This window comes from Anolis sagrei, chromosome 11, assembly GCF_037176765.1.
Source record: "Anolis sagrei isolate rAnoSag1 chromosome 11, rAnoSag1.mat, whole genome shotgun sequence".
NCBI lineage: Eukaryota > Metazoa > Chordata > Lepidosauria > Squamata > Dactyloidae > Anolis > Anolis sagrei.
The window spans coordinates 17,414,609-17,432,954 of NC_090031.1; the positions used below are offsets into that span (position 1 = coordinate 17,414,609).

The 18,346-nt window shown below is 45.6% G+C and overlaps 1 protein-coding gene across 2 annotated transcripts; it reads right to left on the reverse strand.

Annotated features, from left to right (window-relative positions):
- Positions 1–633: 633 nt before the first annotated feature.
- Positions 634–17,008, reverse strand: UCK1 (uridine-cytidine kinase 1). Of its 2 annotated transcripts, XM_060757152.2 has the most exons (7): positions 16,850–17,002; positions 14,116–14,275; positions 12,764–12,860; positions 8,236–8,378; positions 7,397–7,491; positions 5,741–5,789; positions 634–2,835 (listed from the first exon to the last, which is right to left on the reverse strand). In XM_060757152.2, exons 1-7 carry the CDS (start codon positions 16,955–16,957, stop codon positions 2,651–2,653), a joined length of 837 nt encoding a protein of 278 aa, XP_060613135.2. In that variant the 5' UTR covers positions 16,958–17,002; the 3' UTR covers positions 634–2,650. The 2 variants fall into 2 exon arrangements, with proteins under 2 accessions (XP_060613135.2, XP_060613137.2); XM_060757154.2 differs by lacking the exon at positions 7,397–7,491 and having other exon boundaries at positions 16,850–17,008.
- Positions 17,009–18,346: the final 1,338 nt, after the last annotated feature.

Genomic DNA, 18,346 nt, shown 5'->3' on the forward strand with positions numbered 1-18,346 from the left:
AGGAATATTGCATTCAAAGCACCCCTGACAGATGGCCATCCAGCCTCTGTTTAAAAGCTTCCAAAGAAGGAGCCTACACCACGCTCCGGGGCAGAGAGTTCCACTGCTGAACGGCTCTAATAGTAACCAATAGATGTAGGTGAGAAATGTTTATAAACATACACACACAAAATGTTAATTGTATATAGGTGACACCCACACCCACAGACAGATATATGGATGCACACGCACAACGATCCACAAAGGCACATAGCAGGCTATATCTATGTGGCTGGCGCCCCCGGTGGCGCAGTGGGTTAAACCCTTGTGCCGGCAGGACTGAAGACTGACAGGTCACAGGTTCGAATGCGGGGAGAGTGCAGATGAGCTCCCTCTGTCAGCTCCAGCTCCCCATGCAAAGAGGACATGAGAGAAGCCTCCCACACGAATGATAAAGTATCAAAACATCTGGGCGTCTCCTGGGCAACGTCCTTGCAGACGGCCCATTCTCTCACACCAGAAACAACTTGCAGTTTCTCAAGTTTCTCAGGTGCTAACACAGCCCCCCCCCCAAAAGCACCCCACAACAATAAATAAACAAAAGGGGGCGCCGTGATGTGTAAGTTACTATTTTTAAAATAAAACAACTCAACCTTGTCAAGATTTTGTATACCATTTATTTGTTTCGTTGTGGTTTCTGGCTTCCATGGCTGGAATCCCTGGGTTGTTGTAGGTTTTTCGGGCCTGATTGTTTCCTCTCTGGAGTTTCCCTGTGTTTGAGTTTTGTTTTTTATTTATAGAGACTTAATAGTAACCAATATATAACAGTAAACAAAGAAGAAAACTCAAACACAGGGGAACTCCAGACAAGAAACAATCAGGGACAGCTAATCACCTCTCAACAAAAGATTCATCTGGGCAGTAACAAGTCACACCTTGAAACTGCCAGGCTAATAAATGCTAATTATGGTGGCCAACTGAAACATTCCCACCTAGCTCCAACAGACAAGAGTTCTTTCTCCCACCCTGGACATTAAGGTGGCCAACTGAAACATTCCCACCTAGCTCCAACAGACAAGAGTTCTTTCTCCCACCCTGAACATTATTCCACAGATATATAAACCCAATTTTCCTAGTTCCAACAGACCTCACAACCTCTGAGGATGCCTGCCATAGATGCAGGTGAAACGTCAGGAGAGAATGCTTCTAGAACATGGCTGTATAGCCCAAAAAACCTACAACAGCCCAATGCAATACCTGTTTGATTTCGACTCCACAGTCCCACTGATTGCCGCAGTTTAATCCAAGGGGAAACCCTTCCTTTTGGAAGCAAGGACCCTGGGACAAAGCCCAAGGCGAATGGGGCGCCTTTCAATCCCATCATCCCCTGAATCAGACAATGCCAATGCCAAGCCCTATGGCTCCTTCCCATACATGGGAATGGCTAACCGCTCCAACCGATGGGCAGAAGACTTCAATTCAAAGGAGTTTGAGCAGCTTAGCAAAGGGGAAATCCTTCCTTTCGGAAGACAGCATTGGCCTTTGACGTCCTTTGTCCCCTGCACTCAGACAGGAAAGTTGCAGAAGGACAAGGCAAACACAAGCCCATACATTCATATATGTTTATGGGTGTGTGTGTGTCTCTAGACACCCATAGACGGTATTAAAAAACTCTAAAATTACAACAGCAAAACAAAGGACATCTAATCACCTCGCAACAAAAGATTGCCCCAGGCACTGCCAGGCCATCAAATGCTAATCAAGGTGGTCAGTTGAAACATTCACCTAGCTCCAACAGACAAGAGTCCTTTGTCCCACCATGGTCATTCCACAGATATATAAACCCTTTTTCCTAGTTCCAACAGACCTCACTACCTCTGAGGATGCTTGCCATAGATGCAGGCGAAACGTCAGGAGAGAATGCCTCTAGAACATGGCCATATAGCCTGAAAGAACCTACAACAACCCAGTGATTCCGGCCATGAAAGCCTTCGACAATACACCCATAGACACCTAACAGTAACCTATATGGGTATACATAGGAAAGGCTGACCACTCCAATGAATTGGCATTAAATTCCATTTAATGGAATTTAAGGAAAAGAGATGGGCTTCAAGCCAACCTTCAAAACAGTGGCATAGACACACAGAACTGGGAAGCCCTGGCTCTTGAGTGCACTAGCTGGAGGTCAGCTGTGAGCAGCAGTGATGCAGAATTTGAAGAGGCATGAATTCAAAGGGAGAAATGTGCCTAGAGGAAGGTGCGTCAAGTCAACTGCCTTCCGTCTGGAAACCGATGTCCTCACTGCAGGAGAACATGTGGATCAAGAATAGGGCGGACCCACTGCCAAGTCACTAGGAGGACCATCATTCTTGCATTATGGGATTTGGGTCGTTTAATCCTTCCTTTTGTTAGAAAGGACTCTGGGACAAAGACTCAACACTTCTCACTATGGCCAAGGTGTACTTGGAAGCCCATCAGCCCCTGAATCAGACAGGAAAGGGCAGGAGGACAATGCAAACACAAAGCCCACAAAACCCCCTATGTCGGAAAAATGGACCGCTCCGGAGGGCCTTCCTTCACTTTCCCGAAACAGGAATTCCCCAAAGCCAAGCCCTCGCTGTCTCAGAGGGCTCCTTCCAGAGTCCTTAATCCGAGGGCCCCACCGGGGTCAGTGGGGCCGGCTGCTGGACTCCAAGTGGGAGCGCTTCCCCGGCGCCAGGAGGGCTCCGTTCTCAGACTGTTCCGGAAAGGGCCGCTTGGAGGAGCGGCTGCCGTTGAGGGCCCCCCGCTGCCACTTGCAGAGGTCCCCGTTCAGGATGTCCTGGATGTGCTGCACAATCAGGTTGATGGCCACTGCGAGAGGGACAGAGAGTGAGCATGAGCGGACTGCACAAGCACGGCAAGCACATTACAACACAGGCTCTCTCCCCATTGGCAGCCCAGGCATGGGCCAACTTCAGCATGGTGCATCAGTGATGGTGTACAGCAGGCATGGGCCCACTTCGGCCCTCCTTCCAGGTGTTTTGGACTTTCCACCATTCCTAACAGCCTTAGGCCCTTTTCCCCCTCAGCAAACCCCTCTGGCCATTTCCCAAACCAAGGCAATGTGTTTGTATGTGGAGAGAAAGGATTTCCTGCCAGCCCAGATAAATTTAAAGCTGTTTATCTATCTATATCAGGCATGAGCAAACTTGGGCCCTTCCTCCAGGTGTGTTGGACTCCAATTCCCACCATTCCTAACAGCCTTAGGCCCTTTTCCCCCTCAGCAAACCCCTCTGGCCATTTCCCAAGCCAAGGCAATATGTTTGTATGCGGATAGAAAGGATTTCCTACCAGCCCAGATAAATCTAAACCCGTTTATTTATCTATTTCAGGCATGAGCAAACTTGGGCTCTCCCTCCAGGTGTTTTGGACTCCAATTCCCAACATTCCTAACAGCCTTAGGCCCTTTTCCCCCTCACCAAACCCCTCTGGCCATTTCCCAAGCCAAGGCAATGTGTTAGTATGCGGAGAGAAAGGATTTCCTGCCAGCCCAGATAAATCTAACCCCGTTTATCTATCTATATCAGGCATGAGCAAACTTAGGCTCTCCCTCCAGGTGTTTTGGACTCCAACTCCCAGCACTCCTAACAGTCTCAGGCCCTTTCCTTTTCCCTCTCAGCCACTTAAGCTTCAGAATAAATCCTCTTTAATTGCCTTGATTCAATGTTGACGAATCCTTGGGCATTGCAGTTTTGCAAAGTCTGGAGCCTTCTCTGCTAAAGAGTGTGGATGACTGACCAAACCACAAATCCCAGCATTGCACAGCATTAAATTATAACAAATAAATGGAGAGATGAGGTCCCTTAAAGACCAGCTCCCGAAGCAGCTTCTCTTTTCGTTTTGGCTCAGCACTAAGATGATCACATTACACAAATCTTAATGTGCACTCCCCTTTTGGCGAGGCAATTTAATGTTTCGGATTGCAACTTCCACCATTCCTAACAGCCTCAGACACTTTCCTTTTCCCTCTCAACCACTTAGGCTTGTTGATAAGAGGTATAGACGTGAGAGAGGCCGACTTTCATGTCCCAATAGATAGATAGATATAATATTTAAGCAGCTGAGGCTGTTAGGAATTGTGGGAGTTGTCCAAAACACCTGGAGGGAGGGCCCAAGTTTGCTCATGTCTGATATAGATAGATAAATGGGTTTAGATTTATCTGGGCTGGCAGGAAATCCCCTCTCCTTGCATACAAACACATTGCCTTGGCTTGGGAAATGGCCAGAGGGGTTTGCTGAGGGGGAAAAGGAGGGGGGCTGAGGCTGTTAGGAATTGTGGGAGTTGGAGTCCAAAACACCTGGAGGGAGGGCCCAAGTTTGCTCATGTCTGATATAGATCAGTGGTTCTCAACCTTCCTAATGCCGCGACTCCTTAGTAAAGGTCCTCATGTTGTGGTGACCCCCAACCATAATGTTATTTTCGTTGCTACTTCACAACTGTAATTTTGCTACTGTTATGAATCGTAATCTAAATATCTGATATGCAGGATGTATTTTCAGTCACTGGACCAAATTTGGCACAAATATCCAATATGCCCAAATTTGAATACTGGTGACGTTGGGGGTGATTGATTTTGTCATTTGGTAATGCTGGTGTTGCTGGGATTTATAGTTCACCTAAAATCAAAGAGCCTTCTGAATTCCACCAATGATGGAATTGATTCAAACTGGGCATACAGAATTCCCATGACCAAGAGAAAATACTGGGAAGGTCTGGTAGACATTGACCTTGAATTTTTGGAGTTGTAGTTCACCTGCATCCAGAGAACACTGTGGACTCAAGCGATGATGGATATGGATCAAACTTGGCACAAATACTCAATATGCCCAAATGTGAACACTGGTAGAGTTTGGAGAAAATAGACCTTGCCATTTGGGAATTGTAATTGTTGGGATTTATAGTTCACCCACAATGAAATAGCATTCTGAACCCCACCGATAGAATTGGACCAAACTTTCCACACAGAAGCATGACCAACAGAAAATACTATGTTTTTCTGATGGTCTTTGGTGACCCCTCTGACACCCCCTTGCGACCCCCAAGTTGAGAAACACTGATATAGATAGATAAACAAGTTTAGATTTAACTGGGCTGGCAGGAAATCCTCTCTCTCTGTATACAAACACATTGCCTTGGCTTGGGAAATGGCCAGAGGGGTTTGCTGAGGGGGAAAAGGAAAGGGCCTGAGGCTGTTAGGAATGGTGGGAGTTGGAGTCCAAAACATCTGGAGGGAAGGAGCTAAAGTTGGCCCATGCCTGGGCTAGGCCCTCCACTGAGTCTCCATGCTAACTTCCAGCAGAGGTATACCACAACGGTCTGCCTTTACTACAGTCAACAAACCATAAGGCAATGCAATTGTTACATCTATATAAAAATGTAATGTTAGTTTGTGGGATTAACATAACTCAAAAACCACTGGACGAATTGACACCAAATTTGGACACGATACACCTATAGGGCCAACAAGTGACCATCACTCATAAAAACATTGAAAAACACAGTAGAAGAGATTTAAAAAGCCCGAAAATAAAGTATACACAAAACCATATATATATGGTTAAGCCACAAAGTGGGTATGTTTCGTTCTATGAGACCCATGGGGCACAAATGGGCCCTTATCCTGGCTCTTTCCCCCAAGAGAAATCAGGGAAAGCCTGGTTCTATCATGTACCCCCAGCAACCAAGGAAGCTCAACATGGCAGGCCTCTTTCTTACCCATGTTGTCCACTCCCCGAGGAATAATCACATCTGCGTATTTCTTGGTCTGTAGGTAAGAAACACAAGGCGGAGTCTCACTAGGAAGCCACCATCATCTCTTAAGAGCAGGAGCAGCAACAATAAAGTAAACGTCCTAGAAATAAACCCCAACAGGATTATTATATGCCCAGAGCCCCCAGTGGCGCAATGGGTTAAACCCTTGTGCTGGCAGGACTGAAGACCGACAGGTTGGAGGTCCGAGAGTGCGGATGAGCTCCCTGTCGGCTCCAGCTTCCCATGCGGAGACATGAGAGAAGGATGGTCAAACATCAAAACATCCGGTCAACGTTCCCTGGGCAACGTCCTTGCAGACAGCCAATTCTCTCACATCAGAAGCAACTTGCAGTCTGTCAAGTCACTCCTGACACACACACACACACACACACCACCCTATTTACTTCAACCTAATTTTCATTTTTTTTTGGTCAAATAAACTGGCCAAAATTAGAATGCACATTAGATAATATGGTGATCATCTTAGTGCTGAGCCAAAGCCAAAGGGGAAGTTGCTTCAGAAGCTCCTCTTTGAGGGACGTTACTTCTTATTTAATTGCATTGACTCAATGCTATGTGACTCTGGGATTTGTAGTCTGGTGAGGCATCAAGATAAGGCTCAAAAATAAAGGCGCAGTGGGTTAAAGCACTGCTGAGCTTGTTGATCGAAAGGTCGCAGGTTCGATTCCGGGGAGCGGTGTGAGCTTCCGCTGTCAGCCCTAGCTTCTGCCAACCTAGCAGTTCGAAAACATGCAAATGTGAGTAGATCAATAGGTACCGCTTCGGCGGGAAGGTAACGGCGCTCCATGCAGTCATGCCGGCCACATGACCTTGGAGGTGTCTACGGACAACGCTGGCTTAAAAATGGAGATGAGCACCACACCCCAGAGTCAGACGTGACTGGACTTAATGTCAGGGGACTACCTTTACCTTTTTATATATTATATTATATTATATTTATTATATTATATTATATAATAATATAATAATGTTGTATATACATATAATATTATAATACTAATTAGGCCTGGGCAATGCATAGTTCTAAAGTACTTATAAAACTAAAGTTCTGGTGGTGAAAATTTGATTATTATTTCATTATTGGCTATTTTTATGACAGAACCAATTAGGAACTGCCATTTATAATGAAATTTTGAGGAAAGTAATAAATAACCTTGACTTGAGTATAAGTCGAGGGGGACTTTTTCAACCTAAAAAAGGGCTGAATATCTAGGCTTATACTCGAGTATACACAGTAAATGTCAAACTATAGCCTGCATGACTCCATAGCATTGAGCCAAGGCAATTACAGTGGATTCATTCTACTGATGGAAGCTTTGGTGTCCTAACACTTTTTGCGCATTACATTTGTCAGAAAATACTTTTTTTGGTTTTGCAAACGGAGGTTCGCATTAGATTTGATGGCGCATCAGACTCACATCAATGTGGTATTTTATCCAGACGCAATCACAATACTCTGGGTTGTGATCATGGCCATAAAAACATCGTGTTTGGAAACTTCCTGAGATGAAGCTTCACATATACAAGTAGGGACTTCCCTCTTCCCTTCCAACAACTTCCCCCGCTTTCAATTGGAAAAGAAGACAGGGCTCCCATTACCGGCAAGCAGAACTCCTCAAAGGCCGGCTTGACGAAGGTGGTATACTGCGTCAGGATCTGCTCCAGGTCCCGTCCCCGCTTCATGTCCCGGAGAACTGCAAGGGGAGGAATGCAAAGGCTGGGTTGGTCTTACGGCAAGAGTAGAAACAGCAAGGATGAGCCAAAGAAGGGGTCCAACCCAAATGAGACAGCTCCCACGTCCACAAACAGCTATAGCTCCCACTACTCAGGAGACATCAATGGCCTTCCCTCCATTGACATTACAGGTTATAGGGAGCGCCGTGAACATGTCCAAGAGCCCGGCCAGTGTCGTCCACCAATATAACATTGCCCACCACCCAAGGGAAGGCTTTCATTTCATTTCATCCTAGACTTTATGTGTTTCCTCCACCATAGGCACCCCAGTGTTCCTTACACTCTCAATTGGTGTGGAATTTGCATGGCCCCACCCACTGCCTCTCCCTTAACCCTTTCCTGTTCTTTTCTATGGCACACAGCAAACAAAGGAATTGAACCAACTGCCCCAATTTTGAGCAAAGAGAGGCGGGCAACAATTATTATTATTATTATTATTATTATTATTATTATTATTATTATTATTATGTCCAGGAATGCAGTAAATGTGTTCAGAGATCCTTAAAAAAATAGAAGACACTAGAATTGGACAACTGCTCCATTTTTTCAGCAAAAAGAGGTGGGAAACAGATATGTAACAAGAACAACAAAAATAATAATATTCCCCGATGACCCAGAAAAGGGTGTGTTCAGAGCTCCTCCAATGAAGTGGCCAAAAAGATATCCCAATTTCTGAGGACAATGTAGCCAAATGCAGGCCTTACCCCTGCGGGAGAGCCGGACATCTGAATCGGTGTCGACAAAGAGGCGGAGGTGGAACATGTCCCGGATCTCCTGGTTGTAGAAGACCAAGATGCCCTCAAAGAGGACCACGTCCGCAGGGTAAACCACCGTCGTCTCTGGAAGCCTGTGGGGAAGGAAGCCAAGTAGGAAGTGGCTCAGTAGAACCCAGTCGTCCCCAGAAGCCCTCCATCCAAGGTACTGGTAGACTATAACTCCCATCAACCTGCATTAGCAAGAACTTCTGTCCTATTCCAGAGCAGAGAATGTTAGGATCCTCTCTTTGGCATGGTTTATGTATGTTACCATGCATTCAGGATGTTTCACATTTAATATGTTGTCACATTTAATTGATTCTAATTGCTTATTTTTAAATACTATTCATGTTCAATTCCATTTTAATGTTTGTATATTTTTAGGTTTGAATTGCATTGGGTTTCGTTGTGAGCCGCCCTGAGAAAAAGCAGGATATAAACAATAATTTTTTTTTAGTAAATTATATATACATACAAGTATTATTTGAATTTATACCCTACTCTTTCTCTGCCATGTGAGCCACTCTGAGTCTCTTTCATAGAGAGGAAAAAGTGGGATATAAATAATAATAATAATAATAATAATAATAATAATAAACCTTTATTTATACCCAGCTAACATCTCCCGAAGGAGTCGGTGCGGCTTACAAGAGGCCGAGACCCAATACCTGAGTAAAACAACAGTATAACAAATACAACAATAAATAAACTCATAAAACAAAGCAATAAACATTAAAACAATAGCAATAAACATTAGACAATAACACCACAACGCATTTAAAAACTAAGGCCGGGCCAAATGTAATGGTTAAAAATTTTAAAAATACTGGACATAATCAGGTGAAATAGATAGGTTTTTGGAGATAGGTGTGGTGTGCAGACAATCTTAAATCTCTAGTAAAGTGCATTTGGGACATGATGCTTGGAGTTTCCTATTCTGGGAGTTTCCTATTCTGGGAAGGCACACTGGAACAACCACGTCTTCAAGCTCTTCCTAAAGACTGCCAACGTTGGGGCTTGTCTGATGTCCTTGGGGAGAGAGTTCCAGAGTCGGGGGGCCACCACAGAGAAGGCCCTGTCCCTCGTCCCCACCAATCGCGCTTGCGACGCAGGTGGGATCGTGAGCAGGGTCTCTCTGGATGATCAAAGAGATTGTGTGGGTTCGCATACAGAGATGTGGTCACGCAGGTAGGCGGGTCCCAAACCGTTTAGGGCTTTGTAGGTAAGCACCTGCACCTTGAATTGGGACCAGAAAATGAACGGCAGCCAATGGAGCTCCTTAAACAGGAGGGTTGACCTCTCCCTGTAAGGAGCACCAGTTAACAACCTGGCCGCTGCCCGTTGAACCAGTTGGAATTTCCGGGCCATTTTCAAGGGCAGCCCCACATAGAGCGCATTACAGTAGTCCAATCTGGAGATGACTAAGGCATGGACCACCCTGGCCAGATCCGCCTTCACGGGGTACGGTCGCAGTTGGCGCACAAGTCTTAATTGTGCAAAAGCCCTCCCGGCCACCACCGACGCCTGAGCTTCAAGCGTAAGTGATGAATCCAAGAGGACACCCAAACTGCGGACCTGTGACTTCAGGGGGAGTGTAACCCCATCCAGCACAGGTTGCCACCCTACACCCCGACCCGGCTTACGATCGACCAGGAGGACCTCTGTCTTGTCGGGATTAATCTTCATCTTGTTCATCCTCATCCAGACAGCCACAGCGACCAGACACTCGTCCAGCACTTGAGGGGCTTCCTTGGAATTAGGTGGAAATGAGTAGTAGAGTTGTGTGTCATCTGCGTAGAAATGGCACCCAACTCCAAAACTCCGGATGACCTCTCCCAGCGGGTTCATGTAGATGTTAAAAAGCATGGGAGACAGAATAGAGCCTTGTGAGGACCCCACAGGTCAAAGGCCAGGGGTCCAAGCAGGCGTCTCCCAGCTTCACCATCTGGGATCAACCCTCCAGGAAGGACCAGAGCCAGGACATAACCGTGCCCCCGAGACCCATCCCAGAGAGGCGACCCAGAAGGATACCATGATCGATGGTATCGAAAGCTGCTGAGATGTCCAAGAGAACCAACAGGGTCACACTGTCCAGTTCCCTGCGGAGGTCATCCACCAAGGCGACCAAAGCCATCTCGGTGCCGTGGCCAGGCCTGAAACCAGACTGTGACTGATCTAGGTAGTTGATGTCATCCAGAAAGCCCTGGAGCTGGGAGGCGACTACCCGCTCCAGCACCTTGCCCAAGAAAGGGAGGTTGGAGATTGGTCTGTAGTTGTTCAGCACCGTGGAGTCAAGGGAAGCCTTTTTCAGGAGGGGTCAGACCACAGCCTGTTTTAGTCGAGATGGAAAACCCCCCTGCTCTAGCGATGCATTAATGATCAACACAAACCAATCAGCCAACCCATCCCTGGCCGATTTAATTAGCCAAAACGGGCAAGGGTCTAAAGCTGACGTGGTTGTCCTCACAGCACCAAGGACCTCCTCCACGGTCTCAGGAAGAACAAGCCTGAAAGAATCCCACAAAATTCGACAAGCAGATGCCTCAGTCACCTCCCCTGGCACTGTGATGAAATCGGAGTCCAACTCAAGGCGTATCTGAGCAACTTTGCCTGCAAAATGGTGTGCAAACTCGCAACACCGAGTTGTTGAGTCATTGAAGGTCTCCTCCACCACAGGCGGGTGAAGGAGCTCCCCGACAACCCGAAACAGCTCCGAAGATCTATTACATGCAGACGCTGTACGACTGTGAAAGACTCCCTGGCTACCCGTATACCCACGGTATAGCCCTAAGAGAGGCTTTAGCCCGTGCTTGGTCAGATACGTCTCGAGATTTCCTCCATTTGCACTCTAGCCCCCTTCTCGTGCGTTTCATCACAGCCAGCTCCTCGGTGAACCAAGGAGATGGTGTTTATTATTATGTTTATATATAGCTAATAATAATAGCAATTATTATTATATTAAGTATTTATACCCAGCTTTTTCTCTACCTTTTTCTCAAGATACCTAACTGACCGCCTCTCGGCCTATGAGCCCACGAGGACTTTGAGATCTTCCGGGGAGGCCCTGCTCTCGATCCCGCCTGCGTCACGGGCGCGGCTGGCAGGAACGAGGGATAGGGCCTTCTCGGTGGTGGCTCCTCGGCTATGGAACACTCTTCCCATGGACATCAGGCTAGCCCCCTCCCTGTTGATATTCCGCAGGAAGTTAAAGACCTGGCTATTTAAGAAGGCATTTGATCAAGAAGTGCAATAACTGGTAATTTGACCATAGGAACGGAACAACGGAAATGATATCAGATTGGGGGTTTGATGTTGAGACGACTCGGAATGGCCTTGTAGCAATGTTGATGTCTTTGATGAGATGTTTTCTGATAATGTTGAATTGTGGATTATTTTACACTATGTTTTGTATTTTGCACCTGTTTTTCTATGTTGTACACCGCAATGAGTCGCCTTTGGGCTGAGAATTGCGGTATATAAGCGCAGTAAATAAATAAATAAATAAATACCTTGTGAACTGCTCTCTTATCAGTGTAATGTCAATATATAGATTGTACAAGTTTAAAATGTCCATGCTGCTAGCTGTGAAAGAGTTAATTTGTGGAGCATTATGAAGCATGCTTGGAACAGACAAGGAAGATGTTGCAATAGACTAGGAGGATGGACACTGAATTAATAACAGTGGCATATAAATATCGCAGACGCCATTGTTCTTTCTCTTGGCTCTTCTCCCTTGTATCTGACCATGTTATTGCAATGAATGAAATATAAATAAAGTTAAGAGCTGCTACTGAAGCAGAAACAACTGTGTCTGAAGCCTTGGATGATAAAAAGCAAGGTGGCCAGCAAATTGCACTGATGTCTCTTTCATAGTGAGAAAAAGTAGGATATAAATAATAATAATCTTATTTATCAGTATTAAATTTATATAAATCATAAAAAATAATATCACTTATTATATGTATTTATACTCAGCTTTTTCCTCTGCCATGTGAGCTGCTTTCTGTCTCTTCCTTAGAGAGTAAAAGCAGGATAATAATAATAATAATAATAATAATAATAATAATGTATATAAATACACACAGATGTCTCTTGGGGTCCTTTCCAACTCTTCAAGAGCCTAAATTGCCCCAAGAACCTTGTTTAGCAGCTAGAATTTTAATATTCATAAGTTTTAAAGGCCATTTTGGTATATTTACTGTATTTTAATTGTGTTTTTTACCACACAGTTACTATTTTATCGTTTTTAAAGTTTTGTATTGCTCCTTTTAAAATGTCTAGTGTGGATAAATGTTAGCCGCTTTGAGTTCCCATGGGGAGAAAGATGGGATATAAATAAAGATGAGAATAACAACAATAATAATACTCAGGCTTCGTAAATAAGCCGTTGTGCCGTTTCGAAGGTACCGAGACCCAACGTTCCTTTCCTCTCCAACCAGCATGGCCAAAAGTCACACATTAGGAAAGGGACACGAACCTGGAATGGGTCACAAAGTCGTAGGTCGGGACCTCCACAGTCTGGCCGTCCACAATGTTCTTCAGGGTTGTCTGCATCAACTCGTTGTCAAATGCATCTGCAGAAAACGGGTATTATATGACAATGTAAAGGTAAAAGTTTTCCCTTGACATTAAGTCGAGTCCGAAGAGCCGGCGTTGTCCGTAGGCACCTCCAAGGTCATGTGGCCAGCATGACTGCATGGAATACTGTTACCTTCCCGCAGAAGCAGTACCTATTGATCAACTCACATTTGCATGTTTTTGAACTGCTAGGTTGGCAGAAGCTGTGCCTAACAATGGAAACTCACCCCACTCCTTGGATTCGAACCACCGACCTTTCGGTCAGCAAGTTCAGCAGCTCAGTGGCTTTAACCCATTGTGCCACCAGGGGGCCCATATTATCCTATTATCATATATTATTATTATACTAGCCGTCCCCTGCCCTCCTGCCATGCGTTGCTGTGGCCCACATGGGGGTTCTGTGTGGGAGGTTTGACCCAATTCTATTGTTGGTGGGATTCAGAATGCTCTGTGATTGTAGGTGAACTATAAATCCCAGCAACTACAACTCCCAAATGTCAAGATTCTATTTTCCCCAAACTCCACCAGTGTTCACATTTGGGCATATTGAGTATTCGTGTAGAGTTTGGTCCAGATCCATCATTGTTTGAGTCCACAGTGATCTCTGGATGTAGGTAAACTACAACTCCAAAACCAAAGAACACTGCCCACCAAACCCTTCCAGCATTTTCTGTTGGTCATGGGAGAACTGTGTGCCAAGTTTGGTTCAATTCCATCGTTGGTGGGGTTCGGAATGCTCTTTGATTGTAGGTGAACTATAAATCCCAGCAACTACAACTCCCAAATGGTAAAATCAATGTTTTTGAGTGAAGGACATACATTGGGTTGTTAGGTATCTTTTGCCCAAATTTGGTGTCAATTCGTCCAGTGGTTTTTGAGTTCTGTTAATCCCACAAACGAGAATTACATTTTTATTTATACAGATTGTTATATTATTATTGTATTTTATTATTATAATATTATATATATTATTATTGAGATTACTATTATTATCACCTACAGAGGAGTAAGCCTTGACTTCTAAGATCACACCCAAGTAGCTGAGATTATGATATTACATTGTTATGATTTCTATTACTATTACTATCACCTACTGAGGAGTAAGCCTTGACTTCTGTGCTTCCTCCCAAGTAGCTGAGAACTAACGGCAAGCGTGATTAACTTAATTTCGATGGAGTTCACAGGTCTCTTGAATGGGGGAACTGTCTTAGAAAATACATACAAACATATAAATTTGGGGGGGGGGGATACCTGGGTGATCGAAGTTGTACTGTCCCTTGAGGGCCTTGGACTTCTGCTCAGTGGAGAGGGCCTTGTAGAAGCGGTCCTGGCTGAGGATGACCACCTTCCGCTGCCGGTGGTCCACCTCGTTCTGGCCCAGCAGCTCCATGATCTTCTCGCACACTGTTGACTGCAAAAGACACAAAGAAGAAACAGGATTACATGACAGGAATATGATTCCTCTGTATTGACTACACCCAAGAGTATTGAAGGAACTAGCGGAAGTAATTTCGGAACCATTGGCAACCATCTTTGAGAGTTCCTGGAGAACGGGAGAAGTTCCAGCAGACTGGAGGAGGGCCAATGTGGTCCCAATCTTCAAGAAGGGAAAAAAGGATGACCCAAACAACTACTGTTCGGTCAGCCTCACGTCGATACCAGGCGAGATTCTGGAAAATATTATTAAGGAAGTGGTCTGCAAACACTTAGAAACAAATGAGGTCATCGCTAATAGGCCACATGGATTTATCAGAAACAAGTCATGCCAGACTAATCTGATCTCTTTTTTCGATAGAGTTACAAGCTGGGTACATGCGGGGAATGCCGTGGATGTAGCGTACCTGGATTTCAGTAAGGCCTTCGACAAGGTCCCCCACGACCTTCTGGCAAGGAAACTAGTCCAATGTGGGCTAGGCAAAACTACGGTGAGGTGGATCTGTAATTGGTTAAATGGACGAACCCAGAGGGTGATTCTCCACAATGCTTCCTCTTCATCCTGGAAAGAAGTGACGAGCGGAGTGCCACAAGCAGGGTTCCGTCGTGGGCCTGGTCCTGTTCAACATCTTTATTAATGACTTAGATGAAGGGTTAGAAGGCATGATCATCAAGTTTGCAGACGACACCAAATTGGGAAAGAGAGCCAATACTCCAGAGGACAGGAGCAGGATTCAAAACGATCTTGACAGACTAGAGAGATGGACCAAAACTAACAAAATGAAGTTCAACAGTGACAAATGCAAGATACTCCACTTTGGCAGGAAAAATGAAATGCGAAGATACAGAATGGGGAACAATGCCTGGCTTGAGAGCGGTACACGTGAGAAAAATCTTGGGGTCCTCGTGGACAAGTTAAACATGAGCCAACAATGTGATGTGGCGGCAAAAAAAGCCTATGGGATTTTGGCCTGCATCAATAGGAGCATAGTGTCTAGATCTAAGGAAGTAATGCTACCCCTCTATTCTGCCTTGGTTAGATCACACCTGGAATATTGTGTCCAATTCTGGGCACCACAATTCAAGAGAGATATTGACAAGCTGGAATGTGTCCAGAGGAGGGCGACTAAAATGATCAAGAGTCTGGAGAACAAGCCCTATGAGGAGTGGCTTAAGGAGCTGGGCATGTTTAGCCTGAAGAAGAGAAGACTGAGAGGAGATATGATAGCCATGCATAAATATGTGAGAAGAAGTCATAGGGAGGAGGGAGCAAGCTTGTTTTCTGCTGCCCTGGAGACTAGGACGCAATGGAACAATGGCTTCAAACTACAAGAAATGAGAGTCAGAACTTCCTGACTGCGAGAGCCGTTCAGCAGTGGAACTCTCTGCCCCAGAGTGTGGTGGAGGCTCCTTCTTTGGAAGCTTTTAAACAGAGGCTGGATGGCCATCTGTCAGGGGTGATTTGAATGCAATATTCCTGCTTCTTGGCAAAATGGGGTTGGACTGGATGGCCCATGAGGTCTCTTCCAACTCTTTGATTCTATGGTTCTATGATGGTCCTCCAAGAGTAGACTTGCCGCATTATCACAGGGTGTCTGCGCCCTACACCACTGGAGAAATTACACTGCTTAGCCGGTATCGCACCACCTGACATCCGCCGGGAAGTAGCAGCCAATAGTGAAAGAACGAAGGCAGAGACATCTCCAGCACATCCCTTGTTTGGGTATTAGCCAGCACGTCAATGACTTAAATCTAGAAATAGTTTTCTAAGATCTACAGAGACATTTGCTGGAACACCTCAGCAAGTGAGAGTCCAAAAGTGGCAGGCTCAAACCCAGAACCTCAATCAATGGCTGATACCAGATGAGAGACACACAGAAGACTGGGCGACTTGGAAGGTGCTGAACAGACTGCGCTCTGGCACCACGAGACGCAGAGCCAACCTTGAGAAATGGGGCCACAAAGTGGAATCCACAACATGTGAGTGTGGAGAAGAGCAAACTACTGACCACCTGCTGCAATGCAACCTGAGCCCTGCCACATGCACAATGGAGGACCTTCTTGCAGCAACACCAGAGGCACTCCAAGTGGCCAGATACTGGTCAAAGGACATTTAATCAACTACCAAACTCACAAGTTTTGTATTTTGTCTGTTTGTTTGCTTTGTTCTGTTAGAAATGTAATATAATTTGACTGGTTGTCCTGACACGACAAATAAATACTAGAAGATAGAGGGGAAGACCTAAGAGAGGCCTGCCTTCAGGTCCCAATACATAGAGAGAGAGAGAGATACGACGCTTAAGTGGCTGAGGGGGGAAGGAAGGGCCTCAGCCTGTTAGGAATGGTGGGAATTGGAGCCCAAAACCAATGTTTGCCCCTTCCTGATGTAATATAAACAGTATGATATATATTCCCTTCTCTATTCCCTTCCAAAGGGTGTTGCGGCCTAGTCGGGCTTCGAGGCCTGCCAGCCCTGAGGGAGCCTTTTTTGCCCAAAATGGCGACGGCGAAGCTCGGGCCTCCCTTGGGCCCCCGCCTGGCTCGTGCTCACCTTCCCGCTGGCGGTCCCTCCACTGACACCGATGAGGAACGGCCTGGGCCGCGGCCTCTCCGCTTCCGAGGCGCCAGCCAGCCCCGAAGGCCCCGCCGCCGCCGCCATGCCTGGGCCAAGGCATTGCAAGCCACCTCACCGCAAAAGAACTACCGCTCCCAGCAGGACACGCGCGGGCAAACCCGTCGCCGGCAATACAATGCCGGCCGCGGGGCACGACGGGACACTGAGTCCCTCCGCGCCCGTGCAACATGGCTGGCTATCAGCAAGGCGGAACTACTGGTCCCAGCAGGCCACGCGCGGGCAAAGCCATCGCCGGCAATACAATGCCGGCCGCGGGGCACGACGGGACACCGAGTCCCTCCGCGCCCGAGCAACATGGCTGGCCATCAGCAGGGAGGGAGGAACTACTGATCCCGGCAGGCCCCGCGCAGGGAAAGCCGTGCTTAGGAACGCAAAACGGGCAGAGGGGCCTCACGGGAAATGCAGTCCTTTTTCCCCTACGCTCTTGAAGCCGAGGACGCGCCTGCGCAAAAAAATGCCCCAAGGGGGGCGGGGCGTAATGGGAAATGTCTTGCTGTTGCTGAATATCAAGAAAGTGCCTCCATAATCTATATAAATAAAAATGTAATGTTCGTTTGTGGGATTGACAGAACTCAAAAACCACTGGATGACTTGACACCAAATTTGGACACAAGACATCTAACAACCCAATGTATGTCCTTCACTCAAAAAAATTGATTTTGTCATTTGGGATTTATAGTTCACCTGCAAAGAGCATTCTGAACCCCACCAACGATGGAATTGAACCAATCTTGGCACACAGGACTCCCACGACCAACAGTAAATACTAGAAGGGTTTGGTGGGCATTGACCTTGAGTTTGGGAGTTGTAGTTCATCTGCATCCAGAGATCACTGTGGACTCAAACAATGATGGATCTGGACCAAACTCTACAAGAATACTCAATATGCCCAAATGTGAACACTGGTGGAGTTTGGGGAAAATAGAATCTTGTCATTTGGGAGTTGTAGTTGCTGGGATTTATAGTTCACCTACAATCACAGAGCATTCTGAACACCACCAATGATAGAATTGGGTCAAACCTCCCACACATGAACCCCCATGTGGGCCACAGCAACGCGTGGCTGGGGACGGTTAGTAATAAATATTTATCTACACCAATATACTCTCTCTCTATATATATATATGTATTATATTGTAAAATATATTTATATATAATGCAAAAGGACCTGTATTATTTATATATTGTAAATAATGAGATATTTGTATTATATTGTAACTTGTTATTTATACTATATAGATTATATATATTATAAATTATATATAGTATAAAATATATATTATTTATGTTTTGTAAATTATGTATATCACATAGTATTACATATTTATATATTGTATATATTGTAAATTTTATATATTGCAGTATATATATACTGCAATACATAGTAAATTATATAGTATGATATATATTATA